General features: G+C 51.1%; 1 protein-coding gene across 1 annotated transcript in view; it reads right to left on the minus strand.

The window, feature by feature from the left end:
• Positions 1-1,171: 1,171 nt before the first annotated feature.
• TRAM2 (translocation associated membrane protein 2) overlaps positions 1,172-26,285 on the minus strand; it is an 83,200-nt gene continuing 58,086 nt past the window's right edge. Inside the window, exons 3-11 of the mRNA XM_060615728.3 lie at positions 20,932-21,041; positions 20,310-20,426; positions 13,821-13,879; positions 12,567-12,651; positions 11,926-11,996; positions 9,092-9,196; positions 8,685-8,828; positions 7,678-7,841; positions 1,172-6,446 (exon numbers count right to left, since the gene is read on the minus strand). Of these exons, the coding sequence (XP_060471711.1) occupies positions 6,373-6,446; positions 7,678-7,841; positions 8,685-8,828; positions 9,092-9,196; positions 11,926-11,996; positions 12,567-12,651; positions 13,821-13,879; positions 20,310-20,426; positions 20,932-21,041 (929 nt within the window). The 3' untranslated portion in view covers positions 1,172-6,372. The remainder of the gene's footprint in view (positions 6,447-7,677; positions 7,842-8,684; positions 8,829-9,091; positions 9,197-11,925; positions 11,997-12,566; positions 12,652-13,820; positions 13,880-20,309; positions 20,427-20,931; positions 21,042-26,285) is intronic.

A 26,285-nucleotide genomic window follows, 5' to 3' on the forward strand; every position in this document is an offset into this window, starting at 1 on the left:
CGGTGCGGCCTTTTGAGGTCACTTACACTGCGGTCACACCCGACACGCATCTGGCGTCCTGGCCTAGATGATGGAAGAGTTGAGCGTTAGCCTGCAGCAAGCAGTACTATAGGGAGAAACGACCTCCTTTGTCTCCCCTCCCTGGTGGCCGGCTAAAAGAAGCCACTACTCAGGCCCTGGGCCTGGACTCTGTCTGCACTACTAGGGGGCCTTGAAAATACCATCGAATTAACATGTATCAAACCCATATCTATAGGCACTGAGGGTATTTGGGACCACCAGGTGGAGAAGCCCTCTCGAAACAGTTTCCAGAGAATCAAGGGCCACTTGGATGAGGGACTCCTTAATGTCCTGCTGGCACAGAAGTGTGCCTCTTAAAAAAAAAAAAAAATTGAGTGCTTTACTTGTAGCATGAACAGCACTCACTATCCCTAAATCTCGCCAGCACTGCTGCCTGCAAAAACAAGCAACAAGCACACAAACCCCACATGTAAGCAAATGGGCTCAGAAAGGTTAACCACCTGGGGCCACCTAGCTGCTTCTGGCAGAGCCAGACTGAAACCCAAGTCTGAGCCAAAGCCTGACCTCTGTGAGTGCCACTCACCTTGACCTCAGGTGAACCCTTCCTGGGTAATCCTCACACCCTGTGGTGTCCATGGCTGACTGCCAGCTGTAACCACTCCTCTCCTGAGCTCTCAGAAGATGGTTCTGGAAAACACAGACCACTGCAGCCAAGAGCAGGCCTTAGAACTGGCACCAGCAGCCCCCACTGCCCTCCATTGTCACCACTACTGCTCAGCACCGGCACCAAGATTCCACACACACCTTCCGTCTTCTCCGAGCCAGTGACTTCACACCATAGTAGGCATCAAGTCCACGGCACTTCCTTGTGAGAGCTACAAACTCAAGGTCAAGAAAACTCCTTTCCGTTTTTATAGTCTACTGATACAGACTCAAAAATGCTCGTTACTATGCACACTGCATGTAACTTTCTCCATCCTTACAGTTCCCTCATTCACATGACCAAGATGAACACCGTTCAAAAAGATATATGAGAAAGAACTCCTACAGTGAAAAATGAGGCTAAAATTGACATGAAATTATTTTCCAAGTGAAAGCAAATGTAAGCATCCAGATTAAAAAGGAATAGAAGTAATTATACCAGAGACAATTAGACTGATAATTCTATGCCTTTTATTCAGTTATTTCAAAAATATTTGATTTGTTTCGAAATGTACATTAAAAAAAAATCCATACAAAACTGCAATTTGTTTTAAAACCAGACAGAAACGGTGGAAAAGGATTTTGAAAAAAGTTCACTGAAAATAAAAAGACCCCCCCCTCCAAAAAAAAAAAAAAAAAAACCCCTTTTACATGAAAGCATAAATACAGCAGGTACAAATTTTCCTTGAGTTCCTTGTTGAAATTTGGTCCATAACGTGAACAGGCTAAAGTAGAAAACAAAAAGACACTTTGTCCACATTTGCATTAGGAGTTGCTCAGGCGGCACCAGCGGCCTCAGCTTGTCCTTCAGCTGTTTGTTAAACCAGAGGGACAGACACGTGAGGTGTATGGTCTCATCACACAAACACGGGAATCCGCCCCCAAGGCAACAGTGGCACTTACGATGCCAGCCCGCTCCTACCGGGGGAGCAGGGCTGTCCCCGCGTGGCCGCATCTCCGCACAAGCTGCTTCCTCTCCACGCAAACAAGAAACTCTAGAACGCCTTTAGACAGAGTGACGGTGACATCTCAGGGGTCACAGCAGATCTACTTCCCAGACATGGACTTATTTAATGCCCCATCATGAGGATGGTTTTTTTTTTTTTTTTCCAACAGATTAAAAAAAAAAAAAACAACACGAACTTCTAAGGTGATGCTACGATGCTCTATTCGAGTGCCACAGAAACCAACCCAGGGTGAAGACAAGGGCAGCAACACAGGGGAAGTGGCGCACATTTCTTCTGTAAGGGATGTCGACCGCCCTCCCACGGGTCCCTTCCCTCCCCAACTGCAGGGTGTTTAGGGACAGCAAGGCCTGTGGAAAGACCACCGGCTGGGAGAGTTATTGCACAGCCCGGAAGAGCAAGGGGACGGCAGGCAGCCGCTGCGAACATAGGTAACACTGAGTTTGGAGCGCAAGGAGACTGCAACAGCCACACTAGACCCACTGTCAAATGGGTGTCTGTGGGCCGACACTTGTGACTAACACCTTTACCATACAAACTGTGGGTTGAATGGGAGACAAAACAGAGTGGAAGAGGTTACAGCCAGGGCGCCTTTCTTTTTAAACTAGGTGTGGGGGGTGCTGGCAGAGCAGGGTTCACAGGGCACTCAGTGTCCCTGGAGGCCACCAGGCTTCCTTCCATGGGTAGGAGGCACAGGTGACTGCAGCCACCCCTGTGGGCCAGAAAACCGACACAAAGGAGAAACCAGAAACCTAGAACTGACCACATACCCGAACACGATGGAGGGAGGGAACTGAGACGAGTGTGGCCAAACTGTCACAATCTATGTCCCTTTTACATGTGATATCCCAGGGTCTGGTGTCCTTGGCTGCACAGGACAGACCACCCTAGAGGCCTGGCAGCTGGCAGTACAAGCCAAGGCCAGAAGACCACATGGCAAGTAAGGCACTTCTACAGCGAGGAGGAGGGTCTGCTCAGGACAAACTCTCGGGGGTTGCTGAGCACAGAGTCAGAACGGAACATGGAAGTCTCGATGCTGTTGAGACATCTATAAAAACGAGTAGGGGGGAGGCAGGAGAGGAGAGACCCGGGGTAAAGACAGTGAAGCCGATGAAGGCTTGCTCATTGGGCTAGCCTCCGGCTGAAGAGGGATTCTATTTAAGTGTCTCACCATCTGACAATGGCCCTGCGCCCTTCTGAGGAGCAGGGTTGTGGGCTGGGAGGCAGTGGGAGGGAAGGAAGACCATTCTATCTTCCCACCTCCCAAGACCACAGCACACCTTCCATTATGGAACAACTCTGCTCACTTGAGTCTCCCAGGCACTCAGCAAGGGGAGTGAGTGCTGTCCAGGCCAGGGAAAACGGACAGGGAAGGCTGAAATCTGTGATGTAAATCCAACAGCTGAGCCTTCCCTAGCCACATGTGGCCTGGCAAGCCACTTCAAATTTAAAGAGGCATCCAGGGAGAAGAATTTTCTATTGTGGAATCTTGGGAGAGTGTACTCTCTGCCCCTACCTCTTATTCACCACTTAGGGGAAAAAAAAAAAAAAAAAAAATCAAAGGCCGCTAAGGAAGAAGATCCCTAAAGAAAACCGAGATGCACACCTCCTGGGAGAATACCCCACCCAAGCTTTAGGGGTTTCTAGGGTCCCAGGGATTCTAGTCAAGAGAAGCATCTGCAAAGGTGGCCAGAATACAGATGTCAATTTTGGTTTCTGAAATGTCAGTAAGTTCTGCCTGGGGACAGAAACAGAAACGTTTCTCGGCAACCATTTACATCTGTTGGCCCAGACACACACACACGGGGTTAGAATGGACTAGAATGGGGGAGAAGCAGCTCCCCTCCTGGCTCAGCCTGCTTCCCTTTCCTCTAGAACCTTCCCCTACCTTCAAAAGGAACACATGTCACTTAATTGTGCAGCTATCAGAGCCTAGATGGTAAAAATAACTTTCCCACCACTGAACCCGAGGAGCACAGGGCCCTCCTGTCCACCACACAGCCTGCCTCTCTTGCCCACTGCCACCTGCCACACCTGTGCTGGCCAGGGATGTTTAGAGAGAGAGGCGGCTGTTGGCTGAGGTAGATGAGCATCTGTTCTCCTGCTCTTGCTGAGCCAGCCTCTCAAACTCAGAGCTGTCTGGCAGGGCCTTCCCAGATGGCTTGGCACTTTGGGAACAGGAGAGCGTGTAGAAGATGGAAGACGACAGCCAAAGTGGCCAAATCAGGACAAGCCAGCACAACAAGCTCACAGGATGGAGTTATTTCGGCAACATGCTTTGAGCCAGCCTGCCAAAGCCCGGGCTCTGCTCTGAAATACATGTGGCGGGGATGCCAGTGGGGTGACAAAGCACCCTACATTTACTCTCATCCCGTCTCCTCTCAAATCATCCCAGAGGCCCTGCTAGTGACATGCTAGCCTGAGTCATAGTCTCAGGGAGCCTAGGTTGACCCAGACCCCTGGAGTGGTGGTAGCAGCTCTGAATCATACCTACCACAGAGCCAGAAGTTTGCAGGAGGCTGAGGGAGCATGAAGCCACGTAGTCTCTGACCACAAACACCTAGCACACCTACATGAGAAGGGGGCTGCCTGATGGCATGCCTGGGGCCGCTCTCCCCACCTCCCAGGCCTGCAGCCTACTGCATACCCACCGAAAATTAAATGGGGCTCACCTGAGGGAGTGGCCCCTCACAGGAGGCAGGTTGCTGCCCGAGACACAGCCAGAAGAGGACCAGGAAGGGCTGTGAGGCTGACGGGCAGGTTGGAGGCTGCTGGCCAAATGCCCCTCCATCTCCAGGCAAGGTAAGGAACCCAAACGCAGCCTCAGCAGGGTATTTGGCCGAATGGCTAAAGGGTCCTGGCTCGGGTCTGCAGGGTTGATTCCAAGTACCCTTTTAGCAACATTCTGCTCTGCAGCCTAGGAAGTGTCAGACGAGGATGGGAGAGATGCAGATCTCCAAAAGTGCCGTCCCACTTCCTAAGGGTAATCAGAAGCCCAGGGTAGCTTTTCGCATTTCTACCTTATCCTGGACAGAGGAGGGTACAACTTCCTCAGTCACTGGAAAATCCAATCTGTTGCTGATAAAAGGGACATGGAGGAGGAGTTGCCCTGATGAAAAAACCCATCTCCCCCCTTTTAGGATAATAACCCAAGGTTTGGCTTCTACTGTGGCATCAGAAAGAGGACCAGCACATCAAAGGGTACTAACATTTCTATGCCCCCCAAGAATCACTCCCCAGCACCTTAATGCAGAATTCAAGAGTTCTTAATTAGGACCTCTGAAAGCCTAACCCCTTCCCGAAGTCCAAACCAGGCCCCACATGGGCTTGGAGGCCTTGTCTTTGGGTGGAGCAGAGGGAAAGGATATGTGAGGGACAGGGCAGAGGCCCCCCAGTGGCACAGTGGTAGAGTGGCGTTTGCTCATCTACCCTGCAGACCAATTCCAAATCGGTCCTGCTCTCAGATAGTCTCAAATGCTGGAGGTGCGCTGGACAGACATCGGAGGATGACAACGACCTTGCCGAAGAACACACGACAGACGGGGCCAGAGGGGATGTGGACCAGTGACCCTCTCTGGGGCACCAGGGGACGAGTGGGGGACTCGGATGTTCCTGCAGCTAGAGAGATGAAGTCAGGTAGCGAGGCCAGCCCTGACAGGGCTGCCTGGGTCTGGGGTTGAGGACCAGCGTCCGTCAGGCTGGTCTGTTCACTGTGGTTTGGATTTGGTTTTGGATGCTGGTGAACGGTTGAAAAAGCAGCTGTAGCTGGGGCTGAAGAAAGGCTGAGGACAACAGCTCCATCACCTCTGCCGCTGTTACCTTTCCAGAGGAGCCTGCTGCTCAGTACGCTTTGTTCTTGCTTTAGAGGGTGGGGAGACTTGTCCTCCTTCAGCACCTCCCCGGCAAAGCGAGGGCAGGCTGGCCCCCGTCCATGACCAGCCACCGGTAAGCCGTCTCGAGTCACGGGACCCAACATGGTTAACACCATCTTTCTGGACCAGGTCTCCATGCCCCACAGCCAAATGCCTTGGCAATTCCAAGGAGCAGTGGCTATGCCGGGCCTCCAGCTGGTGCGTGTGGAACTGGAATCATACATCTCAGTTAATCAGCACCTAGGAGATTATGATCCAAGAGGGCTGGTCTCTCCTCTCCTCGAGCGAACATGGGGCCCGTGGGTGGGCCTGCCAGTGGCCCCAGGCAGAGGCTCCTTGGCACGAGGCTTCTGGCTTTGACAAGTCCTGGGGACTGAAGCTGGGTGGTGGATGGCCAGGACTCACTGCAACTTGAGCTCCCTCTCATTGTAAAAATCAGACACGGAAAAATTGCACAATACGGTGAGAGAAGTAAAAAGCAGCAGCCGTGAAGGAAGAGAAAGAGGAGGCAAGCAAAAAGATAACCATGAGGGCCTGGGCTTCTAGAAAACCCAACACAGGACAGAGGCAAGGACGTGAGGTGGCTTAAGGGAGAGAAAGAAGGAAGAGTTTTGGTTTTATTGAGAATGGTTTATGGAGGAGTAAGAAAAGAAAGCCAAAAAGTGAGAAAGGAAAAGCCCCATTTGAAGACAGGTTCCTGCTGCTTGAGATGGAGCATCAGGAGCAGGAGGGGGAAGGCAGTGGCGGGGGCCAGGCTCCCCAACCTCCCTGCCGTGCCCCCATGAGAGGATCCCTGTTCCAGCACTTTGGCCTCAAGGAGACTTGAGTTTCTTAGTCCGTGGGGAGGTCCCATTCTCCGCTTTCACTACTCCGTTTTCATGGTAACCTAGGAAGTGAAGGGAGACAGACACACATGGTGTTCCTGCCTGGACTGGAACAGGAGAGGGGCCCGTGAGGGCCGAGCTTGCACATGGGGACCAGCCAAGGGGATGCCTGGCTGCAGCTTCCTGCCAAGATGGGAAACCAGTAGATGCTCCCAGGAGGCCCTTGCTCCCCTCAACGTGACTCTGCTAAAGGTGGTTGGTCTCTGACTGTCCTTTAGCAGGAGGCGGCTGGGATGACATATAGTAACCCAGGAACAGGCCGGGGCCCGCCCGCCTGCTCGCCCAGGCCTCAGGCTGGAACCAGATCCTAGGTGGAATCGCACAGACGCTGCCAGGGGCCTCAGTTTCTCTCCCCCACAGTGCACCAGCCCACTTCCGCGACCACTCCCTGGGAAGGGAGAGTGGAAAGGAGGAGGTAGAGACGCTGTAGGGACAGGCATTACTCAGAGGCCTGATACTCCTCTGGCAGAAAAAAACTGTGCTTTTTACTGTTGTGGAAAACACCTCCATGTGCTTGCTCAAAGTCAATCTGGCTGCAGCCTCACGCCCCACATCCCCTCCCAGCCAGGCCTGACTCGTCACACCCAGCCCCGCACGTGTCTGGTTCAAACGCACGGGAGCCCTTGCCAAGCAGGCCACACCTGGAGCAAGGCAGGTGAGTCAGGGAACAGAGCCCGGTGCAGACAGGCCCCCGGGCTGCACAGAACGTGCAGGGCTGCCAGTGGGCCTGGGACCTGGCAGGGGCGGGCAGTTACTGGAGCGTGGCCAGGGCCAGAGGCAAAGCGGGCATCCCACCCTTTCCGCCCACCCAGCACTGTATCGCCCCTAGTCATTCTTGAAGACAGGAGAGGAGCCAGCGGCCTGGGAGGCGGGGGATGCCGAGATGCGGAGCAAGAGGGCAGGTGAGGACAGGGCTGCTGGGCCGCACAGGGAACAGGCGGCAGATCTTGGCTGGGGTTCAGAAGCCACTTCGAGGACATGCTTCCGGCCACAGCTCCCCAGCCGGTTGCTGCCCTGCCCCACCGCGGCCAGCCTCACCCACAAAGTGTCCCTGGCCCACACCCAGCCACGTGCCAGTTAGGCCCCGGCAGGGGCCGAGGACCCAGGGCCCCAGGGAAGGACAGGGGAGCGGCAGGGCTGGTCTGGGTGGAGGTGGAGGAGCCGAGCCCAGGCCCCTCCCCACCCATCCCAGACCCACTTCTGTGTCTACCTGCCCACGGGCCCAGCACTCACCAGATTCCCTCTTGACGAGCCTGGCTGGCAGTCTGGGGGCAGCTGGGACTCTCCGCTTGGCGCTCTGCTCATTCCAGTATTCCCGCCAGTGTCGCAGCTGGGAGTGGATGAAGCGCCACATGAGCCAGGCCTGGGCAGCGCACACCAGCAGCAGCACACAGAGCCTGCGGAGGGACAGGGCGGTGGGCTCGGGAGTCGCCTCAGGGCGGAGCGGGAGACCAGGGCAGGAACCCCACAGCTCCCTTGGTCATCACCCTGGGCGCCAGCACGCCCCCATCATGCCACCCGCACGAGGGAGGGCGTGTGGTTCGGTGCCGGTCTCCGCTCTAGTGCACTTTAGGGCTGGTGACAAAGAGATGGGGTCTAGGGACACCAGGGAGGAGGAGGGGACATCTGCATATCCAGCTCCAGAGTCACTGCCTCCATGGCCTGTCTTTTCTGTACCCACAACAAACAACATGACTAAGCTCCATGTACATATACTGAAAGAATTCAACTGAATTGAACTACAATACAGCAGAATAATTCTAGAAGAGTGGCTTCTCATTTAGAATGCCACTTAAAAGCTGAGCAACAATGGATCAATCACACACCCTCCCAGGCCCAAGGGTCACATGGGAACACAACGGCTTCCTCCCCACTTTCCCTGCTACTATGGGAGGCCACAGGCCGCGCTGCTGAGCACACGTGGCTGTAATGATCAGCTGAGGGGCTAGAGAGGTCACCTATCATGCACTTGAAGCACTGGACAAGGGGGAGGGGATTCCTGCTTGGGAACCTCGACTAGAGTCCCAGCAGGTGGTGGAGATGGTTTTGCTGGAGGCAGAAGGCTGGCACTCCTTCTCCCCTCAGGCCTGATGTCTACAGATCTCCAGCTAAACATCAGTGTGCGGGAGACCCCGGGGGTCTATTGCCCCCTGACCTTCTGAAGTTGTGCCAAGTTCAGGAGGCTCCTGGCAGCACTCAGGGAGCCTTGATTTATCTTTGGGGGCTTTTTCCCAACTCACCTGCAAAGTAAGGTGTTGAAGTTTCCTTTCTCGGGATCAAAGGCCTGGTTTTCTATGCGAGCGAGTCCAAAGCCGATGGCCAGCACGGCGAGTGTGAGGATGAAGAGGCGGGTGACCCCAAACACAGCAGCCCAGGCGTTAAACCTGCTCGTGGAGGTGGCAAAGGGACGTCAGCCTTTAGGGCCGGTGAGGGAGCTTTCACCCACTTCTCCAGAAGCAACGCCAAGTGGAAAGAGGGTGTGAAGGTAGCGCATCGGGGTGTTTGAGGGAGGAGATCTCTGGAGTAAGATACTCCAAAAAAACAACCCTGGGGTTCCATCTGCAGGAAGGGGCACTATCAGCCAGGCCTCATGGGAGGCTCCTGCCCACAGCACTGTGAGTGGGCCAGCCTGCTTTACACTACTTACAGCTTCTCGTTGTTCTCGTCGGCAAAGTAGAAGAGTCGAGCCATGTGGAAGAGGAACTCAGTTGAGTACTGCAGCAGCAGCAAGATCAGGCCCAGGCGGCTGAGGCTGGGAGAAACGGACAAGCCTCACAGTTCCCCCCTGGGATGCTACAGAGCGTGAGGCACCCCGCACCCTGGGCTCTGCTCTCCTCGCCAGCCTTCCCTGGCTGGCCCTCCTCACCCTACAGGATTCAGTTCTGCCATCACACCTTTAACAGAATACTGAATCCCCCAGGCCTCCGCCTGTCCTGTCTGGGTCAGGGGCCCCTCACCGCTCCCACAGTGAACCTAACTTAGGCTCCACGGCACCAGTCACCATGCATTCTTTACCGGGCCCAGGACCCAGTGCATAAAAGGTGCTCAGACCAAGTGACTGAGCTTTGTACACACTTGAGCTTTGTACACAGAAATACAAAGGATTCCCGTCTGGTTTTTCATTATCCAAGTCTTCACAGCTAAGAGGTACAAGAAGAAGCAAAACTCAACATAATGCAAAGAGATGTGCTACTGAACCCACCTCTTAAAAATCTGCACCCACTCAGACACCCCCTCCCCTCAATTCCAGGCATGGTGGCGTTACCAGCTTTCTTAGGCAGTTTGCTATGGATGTCAACTGTAGCTCAAATGGAGAAAGACCGCGAAGGGAAACCGCGGACCCTGCTGAACATGCAGGGCTTCAGGTAGTCAATAAAAAAATGTGGGAGCAGCCCCACAGGCTGTGCTAATGAAGGGCCCGGCCAATTCCACCCAACAAAACGAAAGCAGTGCAGAATCCAGTGGGGTGGTCACTGGGTCCTGAGGATGGTCAAGAGAATGATGGGAGCACTACCCAAGGTCTTCACGTGACCTAGAAAGTCCAATATGACCGTGCCCAGTGACCTCATGTCAAAACTCATTTTCTGCATTCCAGCCACGGTGGGCTTTACGAACACCTCAGGGCCTCTGCACCTGCTGTTTCTCTGCCCACACAGCTCTATCCCCAGATCTTCACATGCCTGACTCTCATCATACCTGCCTCAACCTGAGTCACCTCCCTCCCCACGACAAAGGTGCCACGTAGACAAGTCGCTGTTACAATACCCTACTTTATTGTTTTAGAGAGTACACTAGTGAGCAGGGGAGAGGAGCAGGGGGACAGGGAGAGAAAGACAAAATGAATGAATGAATATCTCAGGGGAGAGGGAAGGGGGGCAGGGAGAGGGAAGGAGAGGGGGAGAGGGGGAGAGGGAGGGAGAGAGGGACAGAGGGACAGAGGGACAGAGAGAAAATATCTCAAGCAGGCTCCATACCCAATGAGGAGCCCAATGTAGGGCTTGATCTCATGACCCTGGGACCATGACCTGAACAGAAATCAAGAGTCAGACGTTCAACCAACTAAGCCACCCAGGTGCCCCTAGTATTTTCTTCATCGCATTTACCAACACAGGAAGCTATTTTCTTGTTAATTGTCTGACTCCCTCTAGATTGGACACCCCAGGAGAACAAGGCCTTGGTCTGACTTCACCCAGGGGTAACTTCGGCTCCAAGAGCAGTGCCTGGCCCAGAGGAGGAGCTCAGGTACGTGTCAAGCAAGTGAAGGCCTCTAAAAGTCAAGCTCTTCACCAAAACAAGGCTCTGCAATCATTCAGCATTTCAAAGGTCTGCCTCCCTTGGGAAATCCTGTAGTCAGGGGGTCTCTCCTGTCCCCACACTCACTTCTGAAAACCACAGCAAGGATGGAAGCAAAGGAAGGCCAGGCCACGGTCCTTACAGGAGCAGAGAGACGGCTGCACCAGCATCGCTGGAAAGGGAATGGGCCTCGTTTTGGAGGGCCTGCTGCTCCCTGCCCTCTCACTTCTATCCTCATCCCAAAACAAGAATGACAGGACTCGCCCAAACAGGGTCTGACACCTGCCCTTCTCCTTCCGTGGGACACATCAGCTGTGGGAAAAGCAGATCTTAGAGCATCTCCTTTCTTTGGGAGGAACACTGACAATACAGCAGGGACCCGACAAGTAGCAAGAAGCTCTCTTTCCACATGGTCCTGCCTGAAGGTTCTCACCCTGGTCCTCACCACACACTGCTGGGTGCAGCACAAGAGCAAGGCTGGTCCCACCATAGAGGCTTTGGCCTCCAAGGACCCATCCAGGTGTCGATGCTATTTCACGCCTCCAGGGATAAGAGCATATTTGAGAGCTGCCATCCTCCTAATTCCATTACCCCAGGTCCGTCATCCTCACAGGAAGCCTGCTGTGAGGGCCTAGGAGATGACAGGCCCAAGGACCTCCAAGCAGCTTAGCAGAAAGTTATACATCACAAACCCTTAAAACGTCAGCCCAGAGAAAGTACAGGGTGCTCTCCTATCCTGCTCGGATAAAGCTCAGGAAAATTCCAAATTAGCAACGACATATCTACTCATCAGTAGGATTCTTTTTGTAAAAGACACTCAAGGCCAAACACCATGGCCATTCCTCTGACTTCAAAGGCACGGTTCAAGTGCCAGCATCCCTCGAAGACTTCCCTGGCTCTGTCTCAGGCTGCGTTAGTCCCTCTTCTGGATTCCCACGGCAGATGACCCATATTGTAGCACAGCCATCATCTCACTAAGCTGTCCTGACCTGTGCCTCTGCTGTCACTCCTACTAGGCTGAGCATGAACCACTAAAGACAAGGGAATCGCCGCCTTTGTATCCCCAGGTCTTAGCACGGTGCTTGGCAAACAGAAGGTGTGCAGTAACTGCCTCCTAACTGAATGTGTGGAGAGATGCATGGACATAAAAGGGCACAGAAATGTGACAGGCTCTGGGATCTCACTCACTTTAAGAGGTATGCTCCAGCTATGTGGACCAGGTACAGACAGATGTACTGGAGCTGGCGGGGAATTTCCTCCTGCAAACAAGAGAAGCAGGCAGTAAATGTGCTCATCCCCACCTCCTCTCCGCAGAGGGGAGGTACAGAGGGGCGGGGAGAGGGCAGCAGGCCAGGTTGCTCTGACACAGACAGTCCCCAGGTCACACCAGAAGCCCATGCACCAGGCTGCTGGGAAGTCAGAGGACGAGGTGCTGGCTTCAGGTCCATGTGGCAGGGCTGGGTTGAGAAAGAAGAGACAGGGACTGGGGAACAGGGCTTCTGGAAATAATTCAGAGGAAGACTATTTAAAAAAAAAAAAAAAAAAGACTGGGAAAGGCAAAAACCTCTGATCCACTACCCGGAAGACAAGAGGTAGACCTCCCCCAAAGCCACATGTCTAGTGTGGGCAGCAGGAGACCCGCTGGTGGCCTGCTCTCAGGGAGATCTTTGTGGAGACTTCACTGGCTCAGCATTTTCCTCAACCCGCCAACACGTCCCCTGTCCCCACCCAGCTCTGGGCTTCTGGAGGAAGGCTCAGGGGAAGGAGGCTGGGAAGAGCAGGAGGGGAGTGAAGGGCACGTACCTTCCAAGGGGGAAACGAGTACTCACCTTCCGTACCTTCTGGAAGTACAGCTCAGGCAGTGCATGCAGCCAGTAGGCCAGCTGGCACAGGTAGAAAAACTTCACCTGGAAGCTGGAGACAAGGAAACGAGTCACACGGGAGGGAGAAGACTATCCCTGCAGGTGCTCGCAAAACACAGGACAAGAAGGTGAGGCCCAGGACCGTGGGACGAGCTGGGCCAGGACTGCGGGAGGGAGGCCCCACACCCGGGGACCCTGCTCCACATACGGGACCACTTAATGGGACACGGAGTCCACAGAAAGAAACAAAAATGGTGAAAAGAGTACAGAGGAGGAAGGTTCTTCGGCTTGGAGAAGGGAAGGCTGAGCAAGGACAAGGAAGACGGGGCACCAATATACTGAAGAGTGAACAGATTTAAGCAAAGGAGGGTCCTCGTGCAGCTGTTAGCCCTGTGCTGTTGTGGTTCCGAAGGGTGGCCAGGAATGGCAGGGAGGGTGTCCTGTGGGAGGCAGACCTGGTGCTGCCCTTCTGGGGTCTTGGCAGCACAGAGCAGGAAGGGAAGGGGGTGCTGCCTCTGGAAGGGCACCCGCCACGCGAGGCTGGGCGGACCGTGTGTGGTGCACGAGCGCGGGTCACCAAGGACATACAAAGCCCAGAGAGCGTTACGGAGATGCTCCGCTTGCGTATCCATCTTCCGACCATTTAGGTGCCTGCTGTGGACTAAATGTGTGCGTCCCCTCAAAATTCCTATGTTGGAACCCGAATCCCAATGTGATGGTGCTAGGAGGTGGGGGCCTTTGGGAGGAGATCTAGCAGTGAGGACGGGGACCTCAGTAATGGGATTCGTGCCCTCGTCAAACAGACCCCAGAGGGCTCCTTCTCTGCTCCTCCACATGAGGATACGGCCAGAAGACAACCATCTATGAACCAGACACCAAAACTGCCGGCGTCCTCATCTTGGGCTTTTCGGCCTCCAGAACTGTGAGAAGTTTCTGTTGTTTATAAGCCACGCAGCCTACGGGGTCCTGGCACAGCAGCCTGAGCTAGGACACCCGCTCCGTGACGGGGGCTACCGCAGAAGACATTTCATTTGGGGGTTGTCCAGTCAAGCGCCCTAGGAGGAAGCAGCTCCCGGATGAGACTGCCATCTACAATACTGGGCCCCCACAGGCTCGGGGTGCAACCTGCTCCTCCTGCCAGCTGGTCTGGAGTTCTCTGGGGTGGGGAAGCCGGTGGACCAGCTTGCTCCTCCCTGGAGACCAAGTCATGAGAATACTCACGGGAGGTACACGTGTGGGTAGTCTTCCCAGAGGCTTCTTGGGTTTGTTAAATATCCTTCCTGTAGTGGGCAAGAAGAGGTAGTGTTTAGAGATGTGGATATGAGACCCGCTGGGGCCCTGGGCAGGCCTAGGGGTCAGGGGCACATCCAATCCCCAGCTGCCAGGAAGAGGAAGATACAGGAAACGTGAAAACGAAGGCCTTCTCTGAAGGGGAGCCACCCGGCCTTCAACTGGCTTTTTTATTGTGAAAATGCTCTACTCTGGGGTTTGAAGACCTGTGTCTGGACATGAATCTGGGACTTACTGGCTCTAGCCTCTGAGCAAGCTTGTCTCCCTAAGCTTCAGTTGGGTCATCTTTAAATGAGGACAAAAATACCCTCCCAGAGTTATTGTTAGAAATAAATGTGATAGCTCATGTTTATGTGTCTAGCATGATGCCTGGCATGAAGGTACTCAGGAAATGCTTGTAGAATGAGTAAGCACGTGACCTCTAGAATCACCATCCACTGGAAAAATGAAAAGCCTACTTTGGCTTTTCACAACTCTGGCAGTAAAAAGAATGCAGGACCGCACAGGCCACCCTGGGAGGCCTCACCCCAGAGGCCTTGTAAGTGTGACACATACCACACTGGGTCATCATTGCTAGAGATCTCCATTACTCTGCAAGCTCATGGGTCTCATCATGCCCTTCTTTACACCTCCAGCACCTAGCCCAGGGCCTATTACAGAGTGGGCGAGGTAACCTGAAAACCCTCCCATCACGAAACATCTAGAAATGCTGAGTGAAACCTAACAACTAATTCTTTTGTATTCAAAAAGTTTTTACCAGAAAGGGAAAACCTTTGGAATTCAAAAGGGCTAGAAGGCTAAAAGCCTAAGCAGTAAGGGGAGGCTGAGGCAGCCCACAAGGCCCTATTCTTGGGCCAGGGTGGTCATGCCCATGTGGGAACAGAAGATGATGCCTCGGGAGTTGGAGCCCAAGACCTTGTATAAAATCAGGATCCCTGGGGCACCTGGGTGGCTCAGTCGGTTAAGTGTCCAACTTCGGCTCAGGTCATGATCTCACGGTCAGTGAGTCTGAGCCCCATGTCGGGCTCTGTGCTGACAGCTCAGAGCCTGGAGCCTGCCTCAGATTGTGTGTCTCCCTCTCTCTCTGCCCATCCCCCGCTTGTTCTCATTCTCTCTCCTTCCCTCTCAAAAATAAACAAACATTGAAAAAAATTTTTAAAAATATCAGGACCCCTCAATGGCTACAAACTTCAAGAGAAGGTTAGATTAGAGTCTGCATTAGTTTGGATTAGACTAGAGAAAGGGTCGACTATAGTCTGGCAACAATAAAAGGAGATAAAGAAGCTGTTTGCTCACCCTGTGCTCACGATGAAAACTAAAATATATTAGCCCTTGAAAATCTGTAACCTTGGGTTCACTTTCAGATGGGTTTGGAGTTCAAATTTATAACCACTTTTATGGTCCAGGAACCACCAAGCTAAGAAATTAGTGTTAATGCTACTGTGACACCATTGGGACATACTCTCATCCAAGGATGTACAGGATTCTCATGCATTAAAATCTTGCTAAAGAGGAGATTACAATCCAAAATTACAAAACATAAGAGGAAACAATCCACCATGAGCAAGAGTCAGCTGATGTTACAGGAATCCAATAAAAACTTGTTGGTTGAATGAATCAATGATGAACGCTTTAGGTGATTTCTCCCTTCTGAGGGAAAAAACAAGGCTCTTATTTGTCACTCAGAGATGGTTAGATCAATATGACCCCATTCCACAAACAGGCTAATAAAGGAAAAGACAGGAAGTAGCTCCTGAAATGAGATGGTTTTTCAGCAGCATAGGTGAAATCTGAGCTGGGCCACCAACCTCCTGGCCCAATAACCTCAAGCCCAGTTCCTCAGTAAGTCAGAAAATAAACTGAGCTGGCGGCTTTGATGAGGAGACTGAGACTCAAATGTCACACTGGGACTAAGATCAGGGCGTTAGCAGTGCTCAAAGCCAACGTGGTCCAGGGACAAACACTTGACTTACTGCCTCGTGGATCCACAGCTGTGTTTCCACGTGAGGCCTGACCTACCCACCCTCAAGTCACTACATTACCTTGGACATCTCAGGTATAGTCCCCAGCCCCCAGCCCACAAGCTGGGGCCCCATTAGCACAGTGACCAAAGTGACAGGTCCAGTCAGGCCACATGCACCAGTGTGGTCATGGTAACATTTCTGAAGGAAAAGGTCTCTCCCCAACCCCTCACAGCCTCACTCCCAGTCCTTTCTTCCTACCACTGCCTCCTCCCTCAGTCACACACAGATGGAAAGTTCCGGGGCCTCTGGAGGGTGACAGGAGCACTTTGCCACACCGCTGCTATCGGGCTCTGCCTTCCCTCTCTGCTGCTCATGAGGACCCAGGCACACAGTCATATATATGGTCTTCCACTCTCTACCTCAGTCCAGGGAAATCAGAGGTAAGAACGCACCATGATGGAAGAAGCAGCAATGCATTTAAGGAGGAAAATGGTACATCTGGGACTGACGTGGGAGGAAAACTTCGGCCCAAAAAGAGGCCGCCCAAGAGAAGCAGCATGGAGAAAAACCTAAAAGTCCAGATGATCTTGTGATTTTAAACATGAACCTCCTTGGCCTGGCGCCTTTTCTTAGGAGACAAGGAGGTCAGAACTTTTAAGCCAACAAGCAAAGAAAACTCCCCAGAAAAATGCTGCCTGCTTGTGAATGTCCAGTCCACAGGGAGTTCAGGGAGGGTATGCAGGGGGGAGGGTGGGGGAGTCGGAGGAAAATGACTCACCGCTCTGAGAACAGCCTTTTCCAGACCTCGGGCCAGGCAGCTGCCTGAGGGCGGCCTGGGGCCGGGTTGCCCTCAGAGCTCTGGCAGGCCATGTACCTGAGATCATGGGGAGCCAAGAGGGCTAGAGCCAGCACCTGCACCCCACCCGCCTCTGAATCCCAGGCCCCATCAGGCACTGGCAGAGGGGCCTGGGAACTTTTGAAATCCTTCGTTATCTCCTTAACCTACAAGCTAAGTGAGGCCTGAGCGAACTGGAGCAATCTCTCCCTCCCCCACCCCTGCCCTGCAGCCTTCCTTTTTGGTGAATGGACAAACAGAACCACAGAAACAGCAGAATCCAGTCATAACACAGCCACAGTTGCTACCTAGATTCAGACATACCAATAGCGTTTGTCCTTCAGAAACAATCATGTACTAAAGTTCTGCTCTGAGTAGCCAGTCTGTTAACAGGAAATCAGTCCAGGGTGAAGAGCATTCCCCATACCAGGCTCTCAAGGAGCACCAGACTTCAGGATTTAAAACATGAAGGGAAACATCCCCAGGAAGCCGGCATGGAGACCAAACACGGCCCGCCCTGCTTTCCCCTATAGAGTGCTCATGTTTTGTTGTGTTTTCTAATCAATAGGAAGTAGTCCATAGGTAGGTTAACAGTAGGAGGTTGATCTTTTCATAAATTATTGGTCGGTCCAGTCACACTCTCATCACTCTGCTTGTATAAATGCAGAGAGAAATGTCCAAACCCCACTGCCCAAAACCAGTTACTTCTAGGGGGATGGATCTGGGGCAATTTTTTTTACTTAAAAAAACAAAAAAAAACCTTTTACGTATTTCTTATGTAATAGACGGTCATCTAGAAGTTTACAAAAACAATTGACTTGTTATTTTAAAAGCAGTTAAGGGCCAGAGCAAGAAGACGTAACTGCTGCTTACCCCCTCAGTCTCACAACCACTGTTTAGTGAGCACTTAGTACCTGCCGGGCTCTGCACTAGAGACTCTGTGAGCATGCAGGCTGTTCACAAGCAGTTCGGGGTCTAGTGGGACAGACAGACAGCACGGAATATATGCATGAATGAGAAAAACGTCACAGCAATGGGTGTAGTGCATGCAGTACAAACTGGGGGAGGGGGTTCTCTGAGGAGATGGCATTTATGTGGAGACTCAGATGGGAAGGAGTCAGCCGCGGGCGGCCGTGGGATTCAGGGGGTGGAGCATGTGAGGAGAGGAACTGCCCCCGCAAAGTGCAAGAATCAGGAACAGCCAGGAAAGGTAGAGGAGCAGAGGTAATAGTGGGACCCAGATCACAGGAGCGAGGAAGATAATGGCTTAACTGGCTGCAAGAGGGACAAGGGCTTTTACACAAGGGTGCAGGACTTCATTTATGTTCTAAAAGGACCTGTCTGGGTAAGCAGAAGAAAACGGATTGTGGAGGGAGGCTACGAGAGAGGAAACGTCTCCATCTAGAAGGACGATGGTCAGTGGTCCAGGCAAGAGGTAATGGCGGTTTGGACTGTGGAGCAGGACTTCCCAACCTTGGCACTACCAACATCTGGGGCTGGGTAATTCTCGGTGGTGGGGGCTGCCCTGTGTGGTGCAGGACATTCAGCAGCACTCCTGGGCTCCACCTGCCAGCCCCATGTCCCCAGGGGCCAAAATCTCCCCTGTGGAAACTGGTGGGCCGGGCTACAGCATGTATAGAACCTCAATGACCTCTGCAGGTGGGGTTCACAGGACCTGCTGTGGACCAAGTTCCAAGAAACTGCTCAAAGCTTTTACAAACTGCAGGTGGGGTTCACAGGACCTGATGAACTGACTGCAGACAGTAGAAGACAAGAACCAAGGAAGATTTCATCCTAACAGAAAAATAGGATTTAAGAAACACTTAGCTATTTCTCACTCCTTTTACAAAACTACCCTCCCTTCTTCTTCAATCATCTTTATTCCCTGCAGGATGGTGCAGTGGGAGTAGAGGAGGGCCAGGAGCGGCATGGTGCTCTTAGGAGTTGGGGGTCACTGGAGCTTTCCAGGGTCCCCATGGCCCCCACTTTCTACTGAAGATGTTGAGTGGGGAACTGGCTGTCACCATAATAAAGGCCTGTCATGAGCTTCCCCAAGTAAAGTGCTACATGCTGTCAGACTAATGAGCATCATTTTTAAGCCCCTGAAGGCCTGAGAGAAACAAAGAGCAGTTGAGCATTTAACGCACTGGAAGAGACATCACATAACATGGCTTTTGGCCTCCAGAATCTGGTCTAAATGTGTCACAGCTCCAGGAGAATATCTGGGGCTGAAGTAGGAGGGGTAGAAGTGATTCAGAGACGAGGCAATGTTTCTTCTGAAAGACGCTGAGGCCATTCAGCCTCAAAGCAGCAGAGGGACTCCACGGGCAAACACCGAGAGGTTGGGAGAAGTCTGAAAGGCAGCATTACCTAGACCTGAAGGGGCCCGGACACACACTGTGCAACATTAAGGGACGCTCCTCATATGGGCCACACTGCACATCTTTCCCTCTGGGGACAGTATAACATGGCAGTCCTGCTCAAGAGGACAGAAGCCTCAGGTCCTACATTTAAAATTCCTAATGTTCTGTTTAGGAAACGGTTCCATGATTAAAGGATAAGAGACATACAAGCAATATACACAAGGACATGCAGACTCCTGCTCTCAGAACGTGAATTCAGCGTTGAGCTCTGGAAGCAGAGAGTTCCTTAGGATGTGAAAGTTCATCACTGTCACTGAAGGAAGAGGAAGGGGGTGAGAGGTCAGCGGAAGGCAGGGAATGAGAGGTCAGCAGAAGGCAGGGAAGGGAACTTAGAGATCACAGGGTTGCTGAATTTTCCAAGCCCTAGGCCTGTGTTTCTCACAGGACGACTCTAGCTCTAGAAAAAGGGACCAAGTTACAGACAGGAGTTATTTCACGTGGGGGTGGGGGGCTTCTAATTAAACACTTTCATGCATCACAGGCCAGGTCTTGTTACAGCGAACCCCAAAAGACTGTCCGCATTCCTTGCTAGTAAGGAATTCTGGTGTATCAAAGGCTGCTTGAAATAAGAGTCCTATTGTGTAGAAAGGAGAGGTAGATAAATTGTCTGGTCCCCCAGGCATTTGTGGGAATGGCACTGACTCTCACAGGATTTGATGTGCGGATGAGGGGATGCTTGCAGGAGGCCAGTGTGGTAAAACAGAAAGCGTACTGAACTTGGAACCAGACTCCTAGGTCCCAGTCTGGCCCTTGCCACCTCAGAACCACATGACCATGGGGACACTGCAAAATTTGATCTTGGATGCCATCAATCTATCAACATGGGGACCAGAATAAACAAACAACTCATCTCATGGGATAGCACTGGTAGGAGGACACTGTCAAATGATGCAGTGCTGTGTAGAGGTATGGTACCATTATCATAGCATCACAGAATAACTATAACAAGGGTTTATTTTTGGACAAGAGGGCTCTCTGCAGCTTTAAAAGAGCATCTATACCATCTGGCCCCTCTCTCCTACCATGAGGATACAAAAATAGTCGTAGTTCCAAGAAACTGCTCAAAGCTTTTACAAACTGCTCCTGACTCTTTTCCTTCCCTGCTTAGCCCTTCACGGTCATTTTATCAGCCATCTGAGAAGAGATACGTTGCTGGAAGCCCAGGCCCTGTGCTTCAGCGGTCCCCGGGGCCACTCACCGTCACCACCACGTAGAAGCACCATACCACAGAGCTGAGATGAAAGACGACCAGCTGTCCAGATTCGTTGAACTTGCTGTGTTTCACCTTGGAGAGGTGAAGCCGTTTGCTGATTTTCTAAAGAATAAAGAGAATCCTGCATATTAATATATGCAGGTGCATTCGTAATGGGCGGCTTCAAACTCCCATTTTCTACCCTTGAAAGGATAGCAGTCTGAAGCGGCCATGGCTCAGGCCATTCAGTGTAAGCCTGCTGTGTGCATGGAGCGCTCAGTTCAAGGCAAGCATGTTGAGAAAGCGGCCAGATTGAGGTCCTCAGCCTAGATGTAAAGAAAACACCCCACAATCAGGCCACATATGACAGACCCATAAGCACTGTGTCTTGCCATTTCGGGCAGCTGTCCCCTCATGCAGTAAACGCTGCATCCCATGCACTAAGAAGGCTGTGAGAGGGGACAGAAACCACAGTGTGTCACAATGGATGTCCAGTCAATAGGACCAATCAGGGCATGCAGATTAGGAGGGAAAGGGGCAGAGAGCTGCAGTGTCCTCTAAGGCGAGGCCCTTCTGCCCACCGCATCTCCCCGGCTTGTGATCTCAGAATCCAGACAGCATCACTCACATCTAAAATGTACTCCTGAACCACAGCGTGCAAGATGATGGTGATGAAGACGTAGAACAAGATGGTGACCAGATCCTTCGGCCCATAGTGGTAGTGCACAGTCTCACTATCTGTGGAGGTAAGAAAAGCCATGTCAGCATCCCCGGGCTGAGGAAATGCTCTGGGACCCCAAACTGAAGAGATCTCTGAAGCAGAAGGCGCCATGCCGTACCCCTAGACTTGGAAGAAACCTTTTTCCCTAGAATCCTACCCACCCTGTGGGCATCGCCCTTGGTAAGTGCCAATGGGGAGGATTAAGGAGAACCAAGCACAAACGGTGATGACTACATCTCCTGCATCTGGGCAGGAGAGCGCAGTGGTTAGCAGCCAGGATAAGAGACAAGCCATCTCGATCGCTCCCTGGCTATGCGACTATACAGAAGTGACCAACCTCTCTGAGCCACAATTTCCATCCCTGGAAGATGGGACTGTCGTCTTCAGCACGGAAGCATGGAGTAGCGGTTAGGAGCGTGGACTCAGAAGCCCGAGTTTATATCACAGCTCACTCATTACCTATGTGACTTTGGGGCACCTCTATATGTGACTTTTCTGTGCCTCAGTTTCCTCATCTGTAAAATGAGAGTAACAGCAGTTCCTGTATCGTAAGGTTTCCCTCAGAATCAGACAGCTTCAAAGCAAAGTGCAGGGAACAATATCTAGTACATAGCAAGTGCCATATGTATATTTGTTATTATTTCTGTTGTTGGGCTAGTGTGAGGATTAAGTGAAATAATTTGTATCAAGAGGATTATCACCATGCCTACACCCATGGCAAACATGCCATAAGTGGCAGTCTATTAAAATATTATTTAATAGTAATAAATTAGCATCCCAGACATGTAATAAGCCTTGTATAGCCCTGCTGTGGCGGCCTCGTTCTCCACGGACAGAGGAGGATTTATACTTTTGTTCCAGTTAGCAGGCTAGGGTTGCAAGGGCTCATGAACCCGCGCTGGGTCTCTGCTGCTCTGTAAACGCCCCCCTGGCTCCACCAAGCAGACTCGCTGGCTGCCTTTCCAGCTGTGCTGTGCTCACGCCGAGTCGCACACACATGAGTCATCTGTCTCTGCCAGGATGCGTTTACCAGAAGGTGGACCAGGGCCGGTGAGTTTCGGGGTGGCCACGGAGCGAAGCAGAGCTGACTGGGTCACCCAGGGAGTCAAACCATCCCCTCTGCCTCCCGGGACGGAGAGAACGGGATGGTCCATGGCTCTGAGTGGGGAGAAGGCAGCGAGCATGTGAACTCTGGAATCAGACAGACTTGCCTTTTTCCTCTCCCTCCTCCTTTCCACAAAAACCTACTCTGTAAGGGGCACTGGGCTAACTGCCGGAGTGTGGAGATAAGGGATACTGGCCGGACTTCAGAGCACACAGACTAGTGAGGAGACGGATAAGTAAACGTACAATTACCCTACAGACAGGCACGTGGGGCCAAGAGGCAAAGAGAGCGTCCCAGCGGGCCCCGGCAGGCCAGGGCCCAACCCCGGCTGGGTGGGCGCAGTGGGCAGCAGGTCAGGGTGAACAGGAGGACACCGGAACTTGGGGAGAAGCACGGGGGGGGGGGAGGGGGGCATCTAGGCTGAGGAGGTAGTGTCTGCACAGGCTGCAGGGAATGAGACCACAGCGCCTGTTGAGTGCCTGGGCACCGCGTGAAAGGGGGTGGGCTTTGTCCTGGGGGCAACATGGGACACATGGAAGAATTCAAATCCAACAGGCAAATGACAAAATACGGGTTTTGGAAAGTTTACTCTGGCAGCAGTGAACAGCGCCGTGCCTGGAGGTGAAGACACCAGTCAGGGAGCTGCCTCCGGATCCACAATAAGGAAGCATGGAGGCCTGAATTAAAGCAGGATGAGAGACGGAGAGGGCTGTCAGTGAGACAACGGGCAACACAGGGGGACTGGCCCACCCAGGGGCTGAGGGCTGGGAGGGGGAGTCAGGCACTGGCCGGTGGAGAAGGCACTAGAGCCAAGAGGATTGCTGCAATGACACTTTCCTAGCCTCCTTCAGAATGGAGGACCAGAGGAGACAAGTTCAATTGTAGTATATTTTGAAACTATAAAATAACTGAACACACGCAGAGTTCCATCAAGACCAGCATCACGAGTTATGGGCGCCTGGGTGGCTCAGTCGGTTAAGTGTTCGACTTCGGCTCAGGTCATGGTCTCACGGTCTATGAGTTTGAGCCCCACGTTGGGCTCTGTGCTGACAGCTCAGAGCCTGGAGACTGCTTTGGATTCTCTGTCTCCCTCTCTCTGTCCCTCCCCTGCTTGCACCCTGTCTCTCTCAAAAATAAACATTAAAAACTTTTTTAAAAAAAGACTAGCATCCCTAGGCAAAATGGGATTTAAACTCAAGTATAGTCTAACAGTAGTGAAATAACACCTGTCAAGACTTTGGGTTATCTTCTTTAAGGCCTATTCAGGATCACCTGTTATTCTTCACCCCCAAATACCATGGTTCCAAAGAGACGTGACCATAGGCTTAGACCCCTCTTGAAACAAGAATCAGTGCATGAGTTAATACATTCTTTTGTTCCTTCGCTGTTGAGAGCCACATGCATGTTTTTCATCAACAAATAAACCATGTGCAGAGCTCCATTCTGGGTGCTGGGAGAAGACCATGAAGGATGGGCACAGACCTGCTCTCTTGGAGCTTAGTGGATGTGCACAAAATTCTCATACTTAAAAACTACAGAGGCTAAAACTACAACACAGCAACAACCAAAAAACTGAAACAACCAGATTAAAAATGGGCAAAGGATGTGAACAGACATTTATCTTAAAAAGACATACAACTAGAGGCACTTGATTAAGCATCCAATTTCCGCTCAGGTCGTGATTTCACGATTCGTGAGTTTGAGCCCCACATCAGGCTTGCTGCTGTCAGCACAGAGCCTACTTCTGATTCTCTGTCCCCCTCTCTCTCTGCCCCCTCTCCCCTCCTCTCAAAAATAAATAAACTTTAAAAAAAAGAGAGATGTACAAATGGTCAACATGTATGTGACAAAGTGCTCACCATCGTTACTGTTAGGGAAATACAAATCGAAACTACCCCACATCCATCAGAATGGCTACAATTTAAAAAAAAAAATGAAAAAGAACAGAAAATAACAAGCGTTGATGAGGACGTAGATAAATTGGAACTTTTATGCACTGTAAAATGGTAGTCACTATGGAAAACAGTATGGTAGTTCCTAAAAAATTAAAAATAGTAAACTCAAAATGGATTAAAGACCTAACTGTAAGATCTGAAGCCATAAAAACTCCTAAACAAACAAAAACATAGGCAGTAATCTCTTGGACATCAGCCTTAGCAACATTTTTCTGGATATATCCCCTAAGGCAAGGGAAACAAAAGCAAAAATAAACTATTGGGCCTACGCCAAAATAAAAAGGTTTTGCACAGCAAAGGAAACCATCAACAAAACAAAAAGGCAACCTACAAACTGGAAGGAGATTATTTGCAAGTGATCTAATAAAGGGTTAATACGCAAAATATATAAAGAATTTATACAAGTCAACACACACACAATAATAATCTGATTAAAAATGAGCACAAGACCTGAATAGACAGGTTTCCAAAGAAGACATACAGATGGCCAACACACATGAAAACATGTTCAACATCACTAATCATCTGGGAAATGCAAATCAAAACTACAATGAGAGAATACCTCACACCTGTCAGAATGGCTAGAATCAGACAAGAAATAACAATTGTTGGTGAGAATGTGGAGAATAGGGAACCCCTGTGCACTGTTGGTGGGGATGTAAATTGGTCCAACCACTGTGGAAAACAGTATGGAGTTTCCCCCCAAAAAATTAAAAATAGAAATACCATACAATCCAGCAATTCTACTACTGGGTATTTACCCAAATAAAATGAAAACACTCATTCAAAAAGATGTTTACTGCACCCCTATGTTTACTGCAGCATTATTAACAATAGCCACATTATGGAAGCAACCTAAGTGTCCACTGATAAAGAAGATGTGGTATATACATGTATATAATGGGATATTATTCAGCCATAAAAACGAAGGAGATCTTGCCATTCGAGACAACATGGATGGACCTACAGGGTATTATGCCAAGTAAAGTAAGTCCGAGAAATATAAATGCCTTAAGATTTCACTTCTATGTGGCATGTAAAAAACAAAACAGAAACAGACTCCTATATAGAGAGAACAGATGGCTGGTTGCCAGACAGTGGGGGTAGGTGATGAGTGAAATAAGTGAAGGGGATTAAGAAGCCTACACTACTAGTTAAAAGTAACCCATGGAGATGACAAGTCCAGTATAGGGAGTCTAGTCAGTGATGCTATAATAATGTCATATGGTGACAGTAACTACACTTTTGGTGATGAGCACAGTGTAATGTCAACTCGCTATGTTTGTTGCACACCAGAAACTATTACAACATTGTATGTCAACTATATTCCCTTTAAAAAAATTAAAAATGGAGTCACCACGTGATTCTGCAATTCCACTTTTGAGTATATACTCAAAACAACTGAAAGCAGGATCTCAAAGAAATATTTGTACACCCATGTTCACAGCAGCATTTTTCGCAATAGCCAAAGGTGGAAATGACCCCAATGTCTATTGACGGATGGATAAACAAAATGTGGTATACACATACAACAGAACACTATTCAGCCTTAGAAAGGAAGGAAATCGTGTCACATGCTACAGCACAGATCAACCTACAGGATATCATACTAAGTGAAATAGGCCAATCACAAAAGACATACTGGATGATTCCATCCTATAAGGTAGAAGTAGTCAAAATCATAGGCACAAACCAGAATGCTAGGTGGGGGCTGTGGAGGGAATGGGGCGTTGCTGTATAATAGCTACAAAGTTGCAGTTTTGCAAGATGAATAGGATTCTGGAGATCACTTGCAGGACAATGTGAATGCATTTAACAGCTACTGAACACTTAGAAATGGTAAAGATCACAAATTTCATCTTCTATATAATTAAAAAAAAAAAAAAAAAACCACCAGTGGCCACATGTGAGAAGTGCTCTGAGGTGGACTGAAGGCTGAGGGGGAATAAGAGGGAGCAGAAGCCTCGCTCTGAGGGACCTGAGCACAGCGCCCAGTGCAGTCGGTGCCCTGCACTCGGATGGTGGCACAGCGATGGGGAGAGGACACGTCCACATAGAGGTGGGGGACGGGCCAGCCATAGGGAGTGGTTCTCAATGGGCAAGGAGAGCAGCTGACAACACGGGGTTGAGAGAGGTAAGGGATACCGGCCATCCTCAGGTCCCCCAGGGGCTTCCGCACCCCAGCCCAGCCCCCCAATGCC

This window comes from Panthera onca, chromosome B2 (assembly GCF_046562875.1).
Source record: "Panthera onca isolate mPanOnc1 chromosome B2, mPanOnc1 haplotype 2, whole genome shotgun sequence".
In the NCBI taxonomy this organism is placed as follows: Eukaryota; Metazoa; Chordata; class Mammalia; order Carnivora; family Felidae; genus Panthera; species Panthera onca.